Source organism: Montipora capricornis, chromosome 3 (genome assembly GCF_036669925.1).
Source record: "Montipora capricornis isolate CH-2021 chromosome 3, ASM3666992v2, whole genome shotgun sequence".
In the NCBI taxonomy this organism is placed as follows: Eukaryota; Metazoa; Cnidaria; class Anthozoa; order Scleractinia; family Acroporidae; genus Montipora; species Montipora capricornis.
Window position 1 is genome coordinate 21,206,826 of NC_090885.1, and position 20,000 is coordinate 21,226,825.

At 40.3% G+C, this 20,000-nt stretch overlaps 2 protein-coding genes across 2 annotated transcripts in view; one reads left to right on the plus strand and one right to left on the minus strand.

The window, feature by feature from the left end:
- Positions 1–18,725, minus strand: part of LOC138040895 (uncharacterized) — a 24,222-nt gene extending 5,497 nt beyond the window's left edge. The window contains exons 1-10 of the mRNA XM_068886605.1: positions 18,606–18,725; positions 17,006–17,125; positions 12,633–12,687; positions 12,023–12,105; positions 9,719–9,788; positions 8,805–8,875; positions 3,425–3,522; positions 2,739–2,817; positions 2,595–2,657; positions 77–141 (exon numbers count right to left, since the gene is read on the minus strand). Of these exons, the coding sequence (XP_068742706.1) occupies positions 77–141; positions 2,595–2,657; positions 2,739–2,817; positions 3,425–3,522; positions 8,805–8,875; positions 9,719–9,788; positions 12,023–12,105; positions 12,633–12,687; positions 17,006–17,097 (676 nt within the window). The 5' untranslated portion in view covers positions 17,098–17,125; positions 18,606–18,725. The remainder of the gene's footprint in view (positions 1–76; positions 142–2,594; positions 2,658–2,738; positions 2,818–3,424; positions 3,523–8,804; positions 8,876–9,718; positions 9,789–12,022; positions 12,106–12,632; positions 12,688–17,005; positions 17,126–18,605) is intronic.
- Positions 18,726–18,954: 229 nt separating this feature from the next.
- The window catches only part of LOC138040896 (WD repeat domain phosphoinositide-interacting protein 4-like), a 13,301-nt gene continuing 12,255 nt past the window's right edge, over positions 18,955–20,000 (plus strand). The window contains exons 1-2 of the mRNA XM_068886607.1: positions 18,955–19,084; positions 19,333–19,407. Coding sequence (XP_068742708.1) covers positions 19,036–19,084; positions 19,333–19,407 — 124 coding nt within the window. The 5' untranslated portion in view covers positions 18,955–19,035. The remainder of the gene's footprint in view (positions 19,085–19,332; positions 19,408–20,000) is intronic.

Genomic DNA, 20,000 nt, shown 5'->3' on the forward strand with positions numbered 1-20,000 from the left:
GCAAAACTAATAATAAAAGGCGATGCTTCATGGTTAACTGAATTTTGCTGAAAACGACATTGGAAGAAATACTTACTGATTCTCATAACAATGTCATGTATGAGGCTTACTAATGCTGACAGCTCAAAAATGAAGATTATCCTGCCCAAAACAAAAAAAAAAGACAGAACCTATAAACACAACAATAAATTATGAAAGAAAGACTAGATTTCACAATCAGCAAGATCTACAGTAATAAGATTCTCCATTCACAAAGATAACCTCATCTTCAATTCTCACTTAATTTCTGATCAAGATAAAGAGGTCAGTATTTATCTTTGTAACTGAATTACGGTACATGTAAGTGGAAAGCACACGACCATAACATCTAGAGGCATCATTGATCAGGGCTTGAAATTGCGACTCACTGGTCACCAATGCGACCAAAAATTGAGTGCTGGCGACTAGATTTTCAGAACTGGTCACCAGCTGGTGAATCACGTTTTGTCTGATAACCCAGGATAAACAGTAGACAACTTTTTAATTTGAATCTTTACATGATGAAATCGTTCAGAAGTGGTAGCTAGAACAAGACTCACCTTTCTTTCCGCATTAAAATAATGTATAAATACTACAAGAAAATCGGTTTCTCACATTGTTAATTAATAGCACAAATTAATGTACTTCGATACTTCGATCACTGCGTTTACTAGGCGCTTACTTCAGCGGCTTCATGGGATCGTGGGCGCACTTAAACACCATATGCTTCTTGCTGTTGCGTGAATTTTGCGCCCAGAAGATGAAGATTCGGCAAGAAGGTTTATAATTGAAAATTTAAATCCAATGTCAGTTGTGAATGCTGAAAACGTAGATTTAGCCATATTACCGAAGGACCTCCTCGGAACTAGCTTGATATTTATAACATATTGATAATGAACCTAGACATTGCACAATGAGTTTGAAATTTGCATGCAACCTGTACCCTTAAAGTAAAGTGGGTTGGAGAACTTGTCTCCTCTGTTAGAAAGTGAACGCCAGAAAAATTGACTGCCCAAGGTGATTCATAAATGGAGATAAATATCGAAAGAAAAGTATGTTAATTAATTAATTAAATTAATTAAATTAAAAAACCAAGTTCCTCTGATTCTAGAGGCTACTGAAACTGTATACGAGCTGCTCCTTTTATTTTATCTTGCTCGGAGACTGGTACGAGCATTATGGTTATGTGGGGGCCTACGCCGAAGAATTGTAGTATTGCATTTAGTCGCAATAAAGGTAAGTTGCTTGCCACGCAAGCTGTAGGAGAATAAAGAAATATGTTTTGAAGAGGTGAAAAGCAAGGATAAAAGACCCATGTTTGCCTTGCTATGGAAAACACGGACTGTGCTTTGCTCAATTTCAAATAACCTTAATTAAAGAACACCATCACCAAATTAAGCCGAAAACAACAATGGCTTTATAGACCTTTCTCGTGCTGGTTTTTTTTTGTGTGTGTGTGTGTTATTTAATAATTATGACTTTTATTGCATGCAAAATTAGCGACCAAAATTTATGATCTGGTGACCAAATTTTCCCCATTAGTCGCCAGCTGGCACCTGAGCGAAAAAGTTAATTTCAAACCCTGTTGATGGTGAATAATGCAATAGTGGTTAGCTGGCCAAACACCCGCCCCGCGGGCCACTGGCTCGAGGCATTGTTTCCTTAACCAGAAGAAATATTGCTTTACACTGTTTCTCAACAAGGAGGTGTATAAATGGTGCACTAGCAACACATTGCTGAGGAAACATTGCAATGGACTAGCATTATATCACTCAGGGGAGAGCAGCAAATAATAAATTATTATTCTCTCAGTCATCTCTGGCAACAGAGAGTATGCTAAGCTCCAGCTGTGTGAGCTCCAGTGGCTTCTGTGTGACTCATGCCTTTACCCATATCATAACATCAAGAGAGCCTATCATAGTGACTACAGCTAAGGTGGGGTCAGGGCCCCACCCAGCCTGCTATGTGCAAAGCTATGGAACAGGTGTGCACCTAGACCTGTAGTCCAGCTTTATTGAATACAAGGAGGGTGAAGTGGGAAAAAGGGAGAATACAGTAGGCAAGGATACTATTATAGTATCAAACACACAGCAACAAAGGTGCTTTATTTAATGCAAACACACACATGCAACTAAGTATAAAGGCCTACATGTAATAAGGTGTAAGTTGTATCGATTACACAAATGTAACAGTACATTCTTGCTTTGTGGTTTGTAAAAGAAACCACAGCCATGGAAAGAGGTACGATAAGACATAACTTTGTATCAATTACAGCAAGCAATTAGCACATTCTAAAATTGTTCACATGGCTTGAAAGTTAAGCAGTTCATTGTCTAACACAACAATCATTATTGGAGCAGTTCTATGCGACCATGAGACGGTGACTTTGCGTGATAGAGTTCAGGTGCTTACAACAGTCGAAGGTAACCCACTGATTGAGCTGCCTTAATTAGATGACTAAAATATTTGCATACTTATACGATGGTATTGCTTCAGTTGTTAAATCTATCTTACAGTAAACATCATTGTTTTCCATATTTATTTCAATAACAGTTAATTGCAACAGTCCTTCTTACCCCCAAAGATCTCTCTTTTGAGCAGCCCTGTCATCTGCCAACATTCTAACAGTGTTAAGTTCTCTGAAAAAAAAAACATCACCAAAACTCACTTACGTATGTTTGGCAAAAAAAAAAACAAAGCAAATGAAAGTTATTGTCTACCTTGTAATAAAAACTCCTGATGCCATAAAAACTTGAACAATAAAAATTTCAGTACTTGACAAGAGAAGCCACTCTGGTTCTGTAAAAAGAATGTACTATGTACTTTAGCCTGGATCTTTCTGTAAAATTTGTGAATAAGTGAGTTTTTCTGCTAGATGAGGAACAAATAAAGTGGAATCTTTAGGTCAAATGGTTTGTTGGCAGCTCAGTTTGTTTTTTGCCATCCGCCACTGCTTGGTCAACCAGCTCCTCCCTTCTTCCCACCCCTCATGAGTTTCTTCAGTGCAGTTTTGCAGCTTTTTTTAGGATGTTTATCACATTCCATTCATTTTGTAAATAGTGTTCAGGATTTTTTCAATATGATTTTATTATGATGTCAGTAATTACATGTAATTATGTTTCGGTAGAATTTAACTTAATAAGGGTGATCAGGCTGTGTGGTCAACTTGGCTTGGCTCCCAATTGTGAGTGAGAAGATAGATAGGCAATGTACCATGTGAAATATAAAATAAAATACAAAGATAAAGATTGATTAGAAACATGAAAGTGATACTCAATACATTTATTTTAAAAATCACTAAACCCCAAGATAAGGAGAAAGTGAGCCTAATACAGGAAGAGAGTGAAAGTTAATAAAATAATGAAAGGAAAAATATGGGAAAAGGGGGTTTTAATGCACATTGTACCTGCACATTCTTCATACTCATGCTTCATTGTAGCAAGTCCTACTATTGTCATTACAAGACAGGCAAGCAATAAAGCTCCAAAGACCTTGTTAGAGTACCTGAACAGATAACAGATACCAAAAAGGCTATTATAATTTATACCTTACAATGGAAGGAGTAGGCTTTCTAATGATATTTTAGAATAAAATAGATGTTAATGCTGGTAAGCAAATACTGGGCAGCGCCTGGGAGGAGAGCGTGACTTCCCATCACGTGACTACCTTATTTGGCTATTTCATTCATCCCGCCATGCGAGCCTTCTCAGTTTGACATTTCCAAAGCTCAACTAGTTCTGTTTTTTCCGTTGAGCAATTTAATCTTTGCTGGGGAATTTGCTGACCTCACAAACGCGGTTTTTTACGACCCCTGCTTCCTCAAACCTTTTATTTATTACTGGAACTCGGGAACAATGTATTGAACGGCTTCACACCGTTAATCCTTCCGCACCATCTTGTAGCTCGCGTACACCAAGCGTCCATCTGACCAGCAGAGAAACGTTCACGCTCCACCGTGAACCCCCTTTACTTCAAGTGCCTCTGCTGAGGAAGTTTCATCCTATATAGACCCACCAGCAATTGTCACCATCCCTGACTATGCGCTGCTTGAAACAGCGGTCAAAACGGTCAAATTTTATTCCAAGATGGCCTCCAAGCAAGAGGAGCTTCACACACAGACACGTCCCCAACCACGTTAGCCACTCTTATTTCCATCATCGTGGACGAAAATCGAGGAATCTACCGCCAAATCAGTTCCTGCTCCAACCTCAATAGCCTCCGCCTCAATCTGTGCAACCTCGACAAACTCCCGCCATTTGCTACTCACAGACGACTTCGACTTCACCGCCGGCCTTCTCAACCATCCCAGTGCCAGCAACAACATTCCTTCCCCTTTTTTCAAGGACAGTCGCCGTTATCAGCACATGTTCCAACCAAAGTTAAACGATCAACATTAAAGGGTGAGTATGTTGAGTTTGTCGCGGTGCTGCCAGAAAACTCGCGCCTTTCAGATAACGACCTTCCCGGGCTTTCCATTTCCTTTATCGGTTAACCACAAAGCGTTCCCCCCTCCTCTCGGAAAAAGTAAGCCCAGATTCCTGTTGGCATTTCCTGTATGGTTTTCTCAGGGGTGGATCCAGGATTTTTCATGAGTGATTTGCACCAACTAAACTAGGGGGGTTTAGGGGCATGCTCCCCCAAGAAAATTAGGAATTTGGTGCTCTCCGAATGCCATTTTCCCGCACCATCATAACATTGGCCTCGACAGTCATGCATAAAGTCCTAAATCAGCTACAGCACCAATTATTAAAACTTTGAAAGCTGCTCCTGTCGTTCCATCCTCACAAAGGTAGAATCCCACAAACCCTTCTCTGACTGTTTTGGTTGAATCAAGAAATCTGATCACCACTGAAAGATTTTCTTTGTTTGATACGTCAGCTGCTTCGTCAGACATAAAAGAAAAATATTTGCTCTCCCTGATTTCCTGCGACAAATTATTCACTCTGATAGCACCCACAGTTGTAATCATCTCGTTTTGACGGGTTTTAGAAATATGTCGCATTTCTGGGTGCAGTTTTTCAAGTGACGTTGCAGTGTTTGGTCGCCGCTGTCAATTCGAAATTCTAATAGTGCCTGAAAGTTTCCAGAAAGACTGGTATTTTGTTGATCATCATCTCGTGGACCTCTAAGGGCTATGTTGTTTCTTTCGCAAAAAAATTATTGTCTTGAACAGGGATTTCAGAATTTCGCGATTTCTTTTGATTTGTTGTTGAGGTAAGCTGTTTATCTGTCGATCAATTGGGAGCGATTTTCTTGTCATATTTCTCAAAAAAATTAAAACAAGGATAGTCGATTTCGTGAACTGCAATAAAGGGCTGAAAAATAAGGTTTGGAAGAAATTTGAGTGATTTCTGCAAGTCACTTGAACTACTCTGGATCCACCCCTGGTTCTGCACTTCTCACTTCTTTTCCCCAAAGGGCGGTAGAGATGTTCCCCTATCAAGCGACCATTCGATTACCCAAAGGAAGTTACAGGCTTGGCATGGCCTTCCTACGATGTTGACTTTCGTAGGAAAACAGCCACAAACCTCCCCCTCCAAAACAGACATCTAACCCAGGGTCCAAATTAACTTGTGCATTTTGACCTTTTCACTTTCAAAAGCGCACATTTTGGAGAGAAAATGTATCCGACCTCGAATGTACATGTAGTAATGAAATCTATCTGCCCCCTTGTTTGTCGAAAATTTCAGCTACAGAAACACTAGTCACACCCTGTCGAACACAATCCGCCATAGTGGTACATTCCTCACAACAGTCCTTGAATCTCTTTACTGAGTCGCTTTTCCCCTTGCAATACATATTTTATGAGAAACAACGGCTTGTGACGTTATGGAGGCTGTTAACGGAAAAACTCCTTCATTTCTATTTCAAAACAGTCTCAGGATAAAAAGTAAGACATCTCTTGGCAAACAGATCTGACCTTAACAATGGCGACCAGTTGTGAAATTCTGGTCGCCAGTACGCAATATTATAGTTGCATTAGCAACCAGGAAGGCGCAATTTCAGACCCCGTAACCTGCCTCCAGAATAATCCCCATTCACCCCTGAGGGAGCTCCAGGGAATGGCCCGGAAAGACCACTACTACCTTTACACAGCCCTTCCCGTTGGCCTACGGAGTGCCCCTTCATTTTTAATCAGCTTTCCGTATGCCCCCCACACTCCCTGTTAGACCTGCTCACAAGTTCACCCTGATCCCTTTTGTTACTCATCTGTGCAATACAGGCTCCTACGGCACGATTATGTTTATCTGGCAGCACTTGACAACCTTCACATTGAGTCTGGCTGTCTCCTGGACATTCTGGCTATGCAAGTCCTTCACAAAAGTTTGAAGGGGATCAAGCTCTCCCATGGGAATGCAAGAAGGCTTGCCACCTGATCAGCTCATCAGTTCCCCATAGCATCTAAGTATACTAAGTTACAACCTTTTAAGTCTACCAAATGTTGACTCCTTTCTGTTATGGGCTGCATTTACCCTTTCCTTTTTTGGCTTCTTAAGAAGCAGCGAATTTACCTGCAATGGCAATTTCGACCCTCAGTCCCACCTTGCTAGAACAGACATTTCTTTCCATCCCAACATCCTTCACCCTACTTCATTTGACACTGCAATTTAAAAGTCCAAAACTGACCCTTTCTGGGAGACAGCCAGGCTCACTTTTGCAAGGTCAAACTCAGACCTTTATGCATCGTCTGCCCTGCAAGATTATATGCTCAAAACTGCAACTCAAGACCCTGGCCAGCTACTCTTCAGCTTCTCCTGTGGACCATATCTCACCCAGACTTCACACACCAACAACTTATGGTCTCTCTTAAACCTCTGTGACAATGACAGCTCCTCCTCTGCCTCTCACAGCTTTAGTATTGGTGCTGCTACAACCGGCAGAACCACTGGCATTTTCAACTGGCTCTTCAAATTCTGGGTCGCTGGAATCCTAACACATACCAAGCTTACATCAGGACTCCAAAGGAAACAATATGTCAGGTTCCTCAGTCATCAGCCTCTTGCTCCTCCTGCTAACAACCCCCTGGAATCCTTGAGAGCACTTGAGTATCTCATTGAAACTTGGGTTTCTCTAACAATCATTAATAATCTATGACAGTTCCTTGGATAACTTTATTCATATTTTCCTGTATCGTCCTGAACCTTTAGTGCTTTCACCTATGGGTACAGCAATCATGTTGGCATCCCCCTGGAAGCCTGCTGTGTGCGTTTGCACTCCCCCCCACCCTCATTTCTCCTCGATACGATTGCCTTTCATTCCCTTTTCAGCCACATGCCAGCCATCACATGGGTGAAAGCACTATCCTAAGCTTAATGCCATGTTTCTACTTTAAAACAAAAAAGAAAAAAGGCCCATTCGGCACTTGAGGGCTTTCTGTGACATTCTCTTTCCTTGGGCTTTCTGCCCTCTCAAGTTCATGTAGTACTGTTGCAAATGACTATTTTGACGGAAATGTTTTACACGAGGGTCCTATCCCCTCCAGCTGAATGTTTTGTGTGAGGGTCCTATCCCCTCCAGTCTAATGTTTAGTGCGAGGGTCATATCCCCTCCAGTCAAATGTTTTGTGCTAGGGTCCTATCCCCTCCAGTCTTAATGCGAGGCCCATTGGCTTTGGTTTTTTATGCTCATGTCGTACTTTCGACCCCTATCTCCACTCGTCGGTTCTCTACTTTCACCTTTAGGGCAGGCAATGTTTGCTTTTCGCTATTGCAACTCCGTGGAGATGGGGTCATTTTTTCTCCCTGTCAAATTGGGAGCAAAACCACTAAATGGGCTTCGCACAGGGCACTCCTCGTTTATCTCGGCGTTTTGGGCGGGGAATTGCTGCCTGCGGCACCCCTTCAGCCCTGTGCTGAAGACCAGTTAGCGAGGGCGCATATTCTTACTCTGCTGCAATGGGTTAACTTGGCCCCAGGACATCATTCCAGCAACTATGCCCGCCTCGCAATACAGGCATGATGCACCCCCTCGGCTAGTTGCCGAGGCCCCTCATCCGGTGGTCCATACCGGCGGTGGGTATTATCCGTGCCTTGCCAGTACATTCCCTGCCCCTCGTTTACACCCAAGTTGTGTGTATTGTCTTTTGTTGCACACCAAAGCATTAAATGATATTTTAGAATAAAATAGATGTTAATGCTGGTAAGCAAATACTGGGCAGCGCCTGGGAGGAGAGCGTGACTTCCCATCACGTGACTACCTTATTTGGCTATTTCATTCATCCCGCCATGCGAGCCTTCTCAGTTTGACATTTCCAAAGCTCAACTAGTTCTGTTTTTTCCGTTGAGCAATTTAATCCCTCCCTCCCGCCCGTTTTGCTTTCTGGTTCTCTTGTATTTTATTTTATTTTTTCCTTATGAGCTTCTGTAACCTATTTAATAGTTCTCCTTAATAAAATATGGGCGGGGAATTGCTGCCTGCGGCACCCCTTCAGCCCTGTGCTGAAGCCCCGTTAGGGAGGGGGCATATTGTTACTCTGCTGGACTGGGTTAACTTGGCCCCAGGACATTATGCCAGCAACTATGCCCGCCTTGCAATACAGGCATGAGGCACCCCCTCGGCTAGTTGCCGAGGCCCCTCATCCGGTGGTCCATACTGGCTGTGGGTATTATCTGCGCCTTGCCAGTACATTCCCTGCCCCTCGTTTACGCCCAAGTTGTGTGTATTGTCTTTTATTGCGCACCAAAGCATTAATTGTGTCTTACAGTCTGTTGTCCTTGACAACACCAAACAAATCAATGCAATACACATTTTAATAGAATCAAGATGGCATTAAGTACTGTCAGTACCTTCTGAACTTGTCATCTAATCCAATCATTCTGGCTGCCAAACAGCAGTGGAATTTGGTGACAATCAAGATCTGGCAAAAATAAAACAAAATTATTTTAGCAAAATCTCAAAAAATTAACTCCTTTTTTTTTTTAGATATCCTAGACTTTTCTGTTTTTAAAAACCCAAGATATTTTAATAATGGTGACAAACCAGATGTGGTGTTAAAAAAACTGTATCGTCATAAGGCCTCCTGGTTTTCATCCAGTTGCTTGCATTGAAAGCATTATTTGTGTAAGTATACCGTGATACAATTTCTTTCCTGGAATTTTTTAAACCAGTTCAATGTTGATTTTCTTTTGTTTCAGGTTATAGACAAGACAAGAAGAGAGGCTGACTGAAGTTGAAGGCAACCTCGGAGGGCTTTTTTTTCTTTTAGCTTTCACCGCAACTTATGACAGAGGTGGGCGCCACTCCAATTCCGTTGCATGCAAAACATGTAATCTGGTACTCAATTTTACCCACCACCAATAGACGGAAAGCTGAGCGAACTTTGGAGCACAAGAACTGGGATTCTACTAAACTGGGAGTGCTGAAATTAATGCTGTCTATGAGGGATAACCATTACACTAAACACACCCCATAGATTATGATAATGAATAGACAGAGAAAATAATATCAAACTGAAACTGCTTTGAAAAATCTTGACCAATTCACACCAAAAGAGTCCCCAAGAGGATTAAGTGGGGGTTAAACCAAGAAAAATTTGAATCCCAACAGGTACACCTGCAGAAAACTTTTTCTAGCTGTAATACCAAGAAAAAAACTGCCAATGGCGTATAATTTATTCACACTTGGCATCATATAATAATTAATTTTATTCTGACTTGAAAATTCACTCTCTTCGGACCTTCTAAATCCTTGAATAAACTACCTGACAAACTTTTATGAACTGCGTCACCAAGAACACAGCAGTTTTGGCCAAGTAGAACCAGTTAATTCCACTGAAACAGAAAATGTGTGAACAGGAGAAAGTTTTAGCATGCTTGCTACAACTAATTTTAAAGAAAAAAAAATTCAGTATAGCTATAAGACTTTACATTATCCTGAAGGACTTTCTTTAATTAAACAACACATAATTATAAACAAGAACAATAAATTATTAACAGTTGCACACTGGTGTGGTGTCCCTGCCTACTGTATGTTATCATAATAATCAGAGTTTAACATTTAATCTTCATTCACTTTCTATAATCGCCGCACCTCATTGATTAAAATTGATCATGATTTTCCGTTACCTAGCGACATCATACTTGTCTGACACAGTGCATTTAATTTATTGACTGCTAAAATTATCGAGAGTGCCACCCCAGCAAATACAAAATGGCAAACCAATTGGAGTCTTTCAGTTTTAAATGGTGAGATAAGCAAAATGAAGGTGGTTTTTGGCAAGTTTCCTGTTCTATATCTCGTTGCTTCTCACTCGATTCTCACAGAGATTTCTGATTTTGTGTATGCTTTTTGCTTTCTTTAATTATTGGAATACACTTAATATATCTGAATATTTGCTAAATTCTGATCAATTTATTAAAGATTAGTATCCTTGGCAACTGATTTATGATCTTGCTTTCATTTGTTTTTCTTCGTGCCCTTTTTTATGCTAAAACAATTCACATTGGCTGAAAAAGCCATTGCAAGATTATTGCACACAGACAACTCAGATTGAATAATATTATTATTAAAAGGGTTAGAGACTGTTTATGTAGTTCGCGTTTTGTTTACAAATACACGCACTTTCTTACTGTACAATGAACTTGAAATGTTCAATACTGCATTCTGACAGCTTTGCTTTGTGCGGTGTTGAAAATTTCTCGTTCATTGTACGGTAAGCGTGTCCATGTGTTTGTAAACAAAACACTCACAACAGGTTCAAACCCATTAATACACATCAGGTTCTTTTATTACTGCCAATTTTCATGAGGTTAAGCTCAATAAAAAATGACTTAAATTAATGTAACTATTGATGACAGACAAAAAAATTCCATCTACCATGCTGTGAGGTAGAATCGACAAAGAAAGAACCCGTTGATCATAAATGGTGTGATGCACCTGTGAGAAAAATGAGCTAGTTGCTTGGCTAAGGATAAAAGGAGGATTCAGAGCCACCAGAAATCTGGTCGCTCTGATTCCTCTACAAAGAATTCTTTTAAACCTTGCAGAAAGTTTCATCTTGGTCTTTTGGTCAATTTCCACCACTAAAAAAATGCACATCACCAAGTTTGTTTTTGAGATACGATCAACTTAAGCCAAAATATAGAGTGTTTTCACTCACATGATCAGTAACCTTGTTTTTCCAGCGAAATAAAAGAAAGTGTTTACATGATATCAGAACCCATAAGGGTTGAAACGTGTAATGCGCGTTCACAGCTTCCGAATATTCAGTGCCAAGTACCATATTTGGAAACCCCTCGCTCCAGTTAATTTAGCGCAAGAACATATTGGTACTATAGCGTCACGGTGTTCTTGCGAACTGATTGGGTGAATGTTTCTCTCGTTGTTCCAAATATGGTACTTGACAAATTGAATATTCAGAAGCTTGTTTCCCAACACACAAGGGGCCCTTGCACGTTTCAACCCTTATGGGTTTCTGATGATATAAATAAAATAAAATAAAATAAAACAGCAGAGCTCAATTTCCAGAAGATTAGCAGCGTTCCAGTCTAGGCCATTTGAGGGGTCACCCAGATGGCGTGCTAGCAGTGGCCCTTTGGGGTAGGAGAGTTGGATAAGGAGGGTTCGCACGTTCACGCATTGAATGTCCCATCCCTTTTTTAGGTCTTTTACTTTTTTAAGCTTTGGTACCAATTCAGACAGTTCAAAGATAATAAAATAAGCTCTTGAGTAAAGCTCAACCGTTTCTTCTTTATAATATCAAGATAAATAGTCTGCAAAAAAACTAACTGCAAATGCTCTGATGGAGGTTTTCCTACACATCATGCATGTCTTGCAGTTGCATTTTAAGCAAACATTTATTCCACACACTAAGGAAGGACTGAAGATGTTGTTTCCACTTCATAATTCCTCTTCGTTTCCTATCTTAGGAGGAACTGGATGACAAACACTACAATAATTTATAACTAACCTCGTGTAAAAATTTAAGGATTTTAAAAGTATCAAAGGCGCAAATGGTGACATGAGATATCAGACAGAAAAAGAAACAAAAGTTTAAAGGTCTCACCAGAGAAGGCATTCCACTATACCACTGTAAAAAACAATGTACTGGTTTGGCAGGGAATGACGATGAGAATGGAGCTTGCAAAGCTAGGAAAAAAATTTTTTAACATGTTAATTGTTTAATGCAATTTTTTAAATGATGCCACAGTAGCCATAAAATGTTTCAAGCCAAAATTATTTTCACCTACAGCTGTAGTTTGATTTAATACGTCCTTTGTCTAATAATTATTATTCACTACAATTTTTTATTGAAATACAAAGAAATCACAATTCAAGCTATAGAGTTGAAATAATTATGTTACTTTCTAGTTTATCTTTAATTTAATAAAATGCTATTTTGAAGTCATAATATAAGAGTGATACATATCCTGTCCAAAATTTTTAATGTACGTAATTTCTTTTATGGGATACTATCCACTAATTAAAACGTTAACATTTTTGTTTTGACATTGTTTCACTTTCAGAGATGTACATGCATAAACTAGCAATTAGCAATTTCTTTGACTAAAAAAATACCAAAACCTAAATGGCAAAAACGATCATTGTAAATAAGAGACTTTCCCTTAAAGGAGAGGAAATGACCACTTCAGACAGGTATTAGCAAAGCTGATTACCTTTATCACACAGACAAAACATGTCACAACTGCGAGCAAGGTTAGACAGCTGTCTCTAAAGAGGAAAACAAAAATTACAAAACATGTGACCATCAAGAAAGCTCTGCCATATTAGTACAACGAGTAGTGACACAAATATTATATACTACGATAATTATCATTTTTAAGAGCACCTAGATGTTGTAAACACTTTCACCCCTCAAAGCCACCCTCGTTGTAGTGGTTTAGTTACACCTGCTTTCTGTTTATTAAAATTTTTGTTTGTTGATCCTATCTTATTTCAATCAGATGACTTAGATGTATGTTTTACTTTCTGCCTGGACTGCATTTAGTTAGTTAGAATTACAGTTCTGTTACCCGACAGATCAGAAGTTTTCAGAGGTGTAAGTTGTGAGACGCTGAAGATTATAGGAAAAGATCGGCAAAGTGGAACTGTTATTTTACGATATGATCTTGGATTCCTGTCTTTATAATAAATCAATCAAATCATAGTTCGACTAACTTTGAGAACCCAAGAAACAAAACTGAAGGAGGTCTTAACTCTGTATAAAGCCAGACAATTTTATTGGTCTACTGAGGGTACCACCTTGACGTGGTGAGGGAGCTTGCGTGCCTCTATGAGCCTGTGAGCTTTATCTGTGGGGGCTTAAGCTCCCGGTAGGTCTAACCAAGCCGAGCAGGTTACAGTGAAGAGGAGAGACGAAAGGCAGCACCCGCCACCCGGGACCATGTCCCAGCTATGGGTTAATAGCTAGGGCAGGAGAGACTCGACAGCCTCTGTTGGCCACCCTCCTAGGAGAAGGATACTCCAAAATTAAACCAGCCACTCGTAGGGCCAGTCACCCACCTGTGGTTACCAATCTACTGACTCCAAAAGCCACAAGAAAACTCAACTGTAATTGTCCAGCCAGTCATCAGCCTCAGGATGCTCCTGGACGCATGACAGAAAGCAGACAAACCGAGAGGATCTCCCGACCCGACTGTGCTGGAACGACTGGCCAGACGAAGATCCAACAACTCCATAAGCAACAGTCGGTGAAGAAACTCAAAGCGTCCAAGCCATTGATAATTTCCACCTATAATGTGCATATGCACCCTCAATCAAAAGGGCAAGCTGCATCAGCTGACCACAGGGTGCAGCCAACAACATATAGATATTGTTGGCATCCAGGAACACCACTGGAAAACAGACAAAGCCATTGACCAACACTGGACTCCTGATGGTGATTGACTCCTCGTGTACTCCTCTGCTACTGTAGAGAGGCAAGGAGGAGTTGGCATACTTCTCACCCAGGAGGTGAGCAAGCACTTGCGCACAGTTGAGAAGGTGCCTGATAGGATCATAGTTGCCTATCTTGAAGGCAACCCTGTGCTGACTATAGTAGTTGCCTATGCGCACTGCCTGAGCACTGAGGCTGCAACCACAGAGGAAAACGCAGACTTCTACGACAAGCTGCAGAATGCCATTGAGAACATCCCCCACCATAACGTCATAGCCATATCGCCAACCCAAGGGTCATTGGGAATTACACCTACCATGAGAGCACCAACACAAATGGCGAGCTCCTTGTCGGCTTCTGTTAGCACAACCTTCGATCAACACAGTTCCGATTCCCACAACCTAAACATCACATGTGGACATGGGAGCACACATGACCACATCATCATCAATGCCAAGTGGCTGAACTCAGTTAGGAACTGCAGAGCATACAGGACAGTTGAACTAGGTTCTGACCACTGCATTGTCAGCGGAACCATCAAGATCAGCCTGCGCATACAGGGTGCTAATCCAGTTAAGCGCAAAAGGTTTGATTGGAAAATGCTGGATCAAAACCTGGGCTTACAGGAAGAATTCCAGCTGGAACTGAAGAACTGCTTAGAACCTCTGATGGCTATTCTTCCGGACAATGATGTGCAAGACACCTATAATAAATTCCAGGGAAGCATGGAAGCAGCTGCTGAAAAGGTTGTTGGATCCACCAAGCCCAAGAAGTCCCCAAATTGGGTCAGCAACACAACTGACCAGCTGCATGAAAAATGCAACCAAGCCAAGCTCATCTTGCATGACAAACTGACGCAAGTAAACAGACAAAAGTGTAAAGACTTGAACGAACAACTGAACAAGGCGTATGAGGAGAACAAAAGGAAACATCTGGAGAACAAGCTTTACAAACTCAAGCATGCAGCAGAGAAGAACCAATACAACATTGTTTGGAGAGTGGTCAATGAACTCTCCGATAAAGGAAAGTCAAATGCCGCCGCCAAAGTGAAGAAGGCTGATGGCACAAGAGTTGAGAACACTCAAGAACTGCTGTCTGTATGGCGCCAGTACTTCGAAAAGCTCCTCTACAACCAGAGTACCAACTCTGACATCGACCCACCACAAGCCGACAAAGACTTGTCGATAAAAACTGGCAACACCACTCAGGCCGAGATCAGATCAGCCATTAAACAACTGAAATCAGGGAAGTCTCCAGGTTGGGATACATCAATAACCGCAGATGCACTCAAATAGGTGGTGTATACCAAAGGGTTTCCACCTAAGCAATGGATTCCAAACAATATTTCCTCTGCCTAAGAAGGGAAACCTGTATGAGATGACCAACTACAGAAGCATAACACTAATGTCCATTGCAGCCAAGGTTTACAATCGAGTGCTCCTCAACAGAATTAGACCACATGTTGACCCAGTACTGAGATGCAACCAGGCTGGCTTCCGCAGAGGCCAGAGTTGTGCCCAATAGATCTTCATTCTCAGGAGACTGATGGAGGGTGCAGATGACCAACAGCTGCCACTATATTCCACCTTCATCGATTTCAAAAAGGCCTTCGACTCAATCAACTGCAAAGTGATGTTCAAGGTACTGAGGCATTATGGGATCCCCGAGGAGACGGTACAAGCTATAAAAGAACTCTACGACAGCTCGAGAAGTGCAGTGTACATTGATGGACATCTCACCGAAGAGTGAGATGTCACCATGGGAGTACTACAAGGAGATGCCTTGGCACCCTTCCTATTCATCATCATGATTGATTATATGATGAGAATGGCTGAGGGGGAGCATGGATTCACCACCATGCCAAGGAGATCCACAAGACATCCAGAGGAGGTAATCAGTGACCTTGACTTTGCGGATGACATTGTCCTGCTCGAGAGCTCCTTGCAGAAAGCAAAAGTCCAGCTTAACACCACAGCTGAGTAAGCCAAAAAGATTGGCCTAGAGATAAATATTAATAAGACAGAGTTCATGACAAACACCAACTGTCCGCACAACCTGACTCTGAATAACAAGGAAATTAAGCAAGTGAAGGACCTCGGCTCAAAGATGGCATCCACCAACAATTACGTCAAAAGGCATCTCGGTTTAGGATGGGCCACTTTCTGGAAGCTTGAGAAACTGTGGAGATCAAGTCCATTCCAACAGAGCTTAAAGTTAACCTGTTTCAAACAACTTGCCTTTCCATTCTGCTATATGGTTGTGAGAGCTGGACACTGACTCAAGAGGCTCGAAGATGAACTGAACAGCTTCGCAACAAGCTGCTTCCGGATAATGCTTGGCGCCAAGAGACTAGATTTCATAAGGAATGAGGACCTACTACGGCAGGTCAGGCAGAAGCCTCTGATCCTAGAAATACATTACCGTCACCTGAAATTTCTAGGTCACATCTTGAGGAAACCAATTGACGAGCCTATCAACAAATATGCCTTCTACCAACCTCGGCATGGAAAGCGTAAACCTGGCAGGCCAAAAACAATGTTCAACCAGTACATTGCCAAGGTAATAAACAGCGAGAACCTCACCCACCACTACCAGAGGAAATTTGACGGTTGGCACAGGATAGGAAACAGTGAAGGAAGATTGGGGCCGACTGCTTCGCAGCCAGCTGAGTGAATGATTGAGTGAGTGACTGGCATGGGGGTGTCCCTAGGGTACCTGAGGGGTCAATGCATATACTTGGTATTTTACTCTGTCTAACGCCAGACGATTTCACTCGTCCTTTTTACTCATCCAGCAGTCAATGGGTTAATTAATGTTGGTGCTGGGATATGCCATTGATAAGTTATAGGAAGGTCCCAAGTAGTGACAGCTAAGGTGACTTTAGAAGTTGTTCCAAGAGCAACAAATAAAGCAGTAATAATAATGAATTATAATAATTAATTATAATTATTATTAATTAATTGACTCCCAGGGGTTCCCCATTGATGAGTAAAATCGTCTGGCGTTAGACAGTAAAATACCAAGTCTGGCCGGTTTAGGCCGGTTTGGACGTTAAAGGGTTAGTATTATGATTGATTAACTTAAAGGTGAAAATCTCTTATTTTATGACATTTATCCATTTTTCATAAAAAAGACTCATGCAATCATCATTACCTCACACATGATGCAGTATTAAATGTTTTGAAGCATCCAGTGTATGCTAAAGAGTATTTCAGCGTGTTGTTTTCATCTTGCATGATCTGCATCGCCAGCAATTTTTATGGCATCATAAATCTACATATGAATAACAACAAAAAATTATTTTCAGATATGTGCAAGTCTGTAAGTGATCACAAACAATTTGCATCCAGCAAATAACCTCACTTCTGGCTCTATTTGTGTGATCTCATTTCTCATTTTGAGTGTGTACATTGAAACATTGATGCAGAGAAGTTAGTTGGGAGGGTTACGAAATAATGAATTATTCGAAAATAACAAAAATTATAACAAGACACACAAACAGTATACCAGGTTTTTAACTTATAATGGCAATAACAATATTTATTATATGGCTCCGTCTCACGAGGACTGGGAACTACAAAATTCACGACTCAGATTCGACAAAAGCGATCTTCACCGCGGTATATATTTTCCCATCTAGACCGGCATCTACACGGGTAATGTTTTGCGGTGAAAAGATGCAAACTGAAATGCAAAAATATTGACTATTTTCTTCTACCAATATTTATTTATGGCAGTGCCAAACAGCATGATGACAAAAGAGAGGATGACGAACAAACTTTGACAGAATTAAGTTCAGCTCATTGCCACTCATCGCCGTTCGCAAGCAAAATGTCAGTTAGTACAAACCAGTTACATTAAAAGAATTAAATTGTTCTTGTTTGGCCATATAATAAACATCTTATTAACCGAGCTAGGTCGGTCTGTATGGGAGAATCTTGACCTCCGTCGCTGGTACAGACCTCAATGCGTTCGGTCTGTACTGGCGACCTCGGTCAAGATTCTCCCATACAGACCTCCCGCTCGGTTAATAAGAACTAAATCTAGACCAGGAAAAAAAATGTCAGGGCTTGGTTTTTACATGATTATTTATATATTGACTGCCATTCAATATATGTTGTAAGCCTGCCAGAAAAGATCAAAAGATAAAACAAAACACGTTTACTCCACATGCTTCACATCGAAACGGATAATGAATAATAAATAAATTTATAATTACATGTCAAGCTTACAAAAAGAAACTGAATGGGTGTTTGCTCCTCGACTACGCATGTGGCCTGCTTAAAATAGATTTCTGTCATTATAAATTCATTTTCATGCATTCAGTACTGGGATGGTCACTTGTCTGTGATAAGTATAGAAAAGCAATTTAAAATAAGCGATAAATTTAATATTGTGGCTTCACTCCAAAAATATGCATGGTGATGACGTTACAACCGCTTGCGATTCATTCATTTTCAGTCCGATCGAAGTCCACCATAATTTTCTTATTCTTCTCATTCTCTCGATTTTTACATTTTTCCCTCGTTAATTTAAATCAAGGATCCATTGTATTGGTCTCTTAACTCTTAAGCTAATACTTCAGCAGTATAACAAAAAGATTCAAAGGTCAAAGCTCTAAGAGCACTGCAAACGAAGTCAAAGCTACGACGGTGTGACGCTACAAGGATCCCCCAATGGGCATCCCAAAAGGAATACACAATCTTATAACCATCAGTCACAACTTAAAATAATTGCAAATAATAAAGCTCACCGAAAAACGTTCATCTCATGACACCATGCAAAGGGCCAACGATAACGTAGGCGAAGATAAAACTGGAAACTTCTGATTATTCGAAGAAAACGATAGCACTCCGGTGAACTGGAAACAGCGCACTTTGGTATGACAAACCTGATGCGAGTATGGTAGAGTAGGGAATCAATAAAATTGATCATATTAGTGCTTCAACTTGAAAGCTTTCTCTAATTTAATCATGCTTTAAGCTAACTGTCATGAATTTTTTCCAAAGCTTTGGAGAATCCTTTTCGGTTTTACGGAATTATAAAATAACTTGATTTAATAGCAATTCCCCGCGAGAGGTAGGTGGAATTTTGTTGTTTAGTATCTTAATGCCAGGTTACACAGCATAACATTCAAAACACACAATTCTGTTTGGCAGCAGATTATTTTTTCCAGAGAAAAAATGACTCGAAGGAACGAAGTGTTTCATATAGACTTCAATCAAGATCAAGGTAAAACCCACAAGAATTCTCTTGGTCGCTTATAGTGCTTCTTTGCTCTTTTAGGCAAGCCTATCATAATTTTTCTGTCATTCATTCGAGATCAGACTTTTTAGTAGGTGTAAGCTTAAATTTGTTAATTCTTTTGTACAACGTTTACCGAAAAATATAGACGACAAACGTTCTTTTCTTTATGATGGTAAACGAAATGAATATGAAATGATTCGGTAACTGTACTGATTTTTCAATTTCCAATCAAGGTTGTTTTTCCTGCACCATGGAGGGTGGGTTTCGGATTTATAATGTGGAACCTTTATCAGAAAAGGCCCGTGTTGGTAAGTTCCTCTATGCAGTATATAGTACAGAGTCCAATGTATATTATGTCTAAAATAAAATACTTCCTCTAATCTCTTGCGATTGCACTGGTCCTTATTTCAACCGATTGTTTGATAATCCCTGCCGTCAACCATATTCATGGTACGGTGATGGTTAGCTCATTGACACAGATTGAGAAACTGAGAATTAAGAGGGGATCCTTCTTAACTACAGACCCCGTTGCTATGTAAACAGCCATCGGCCATTTCTCAGGTTCTAGAACAAATAATAATAATAATAATAATAATAATAATAATAATAATAATAATAATGTAATAATAATAATGATAATAATAATGAGTCCTTATTTCATCAAAAGATAAAACTGCATATCTTATGTTACAATAGTATGGAAGATACATGTAAAAGCTATGATAAAAATATCTACATATATATAAATATTAAAAAAGTATGTCATTACAATAAATAGAGCTTAAAAATCAACCTATTTACAAAGGTGTTCATAAAACGCTCTGTATTAATTTTCGGCATGCGCAGCCTTTTTTCCTAAGATTATGTACATAAGTCTTCTGGACAGGAATGATATCTTTCA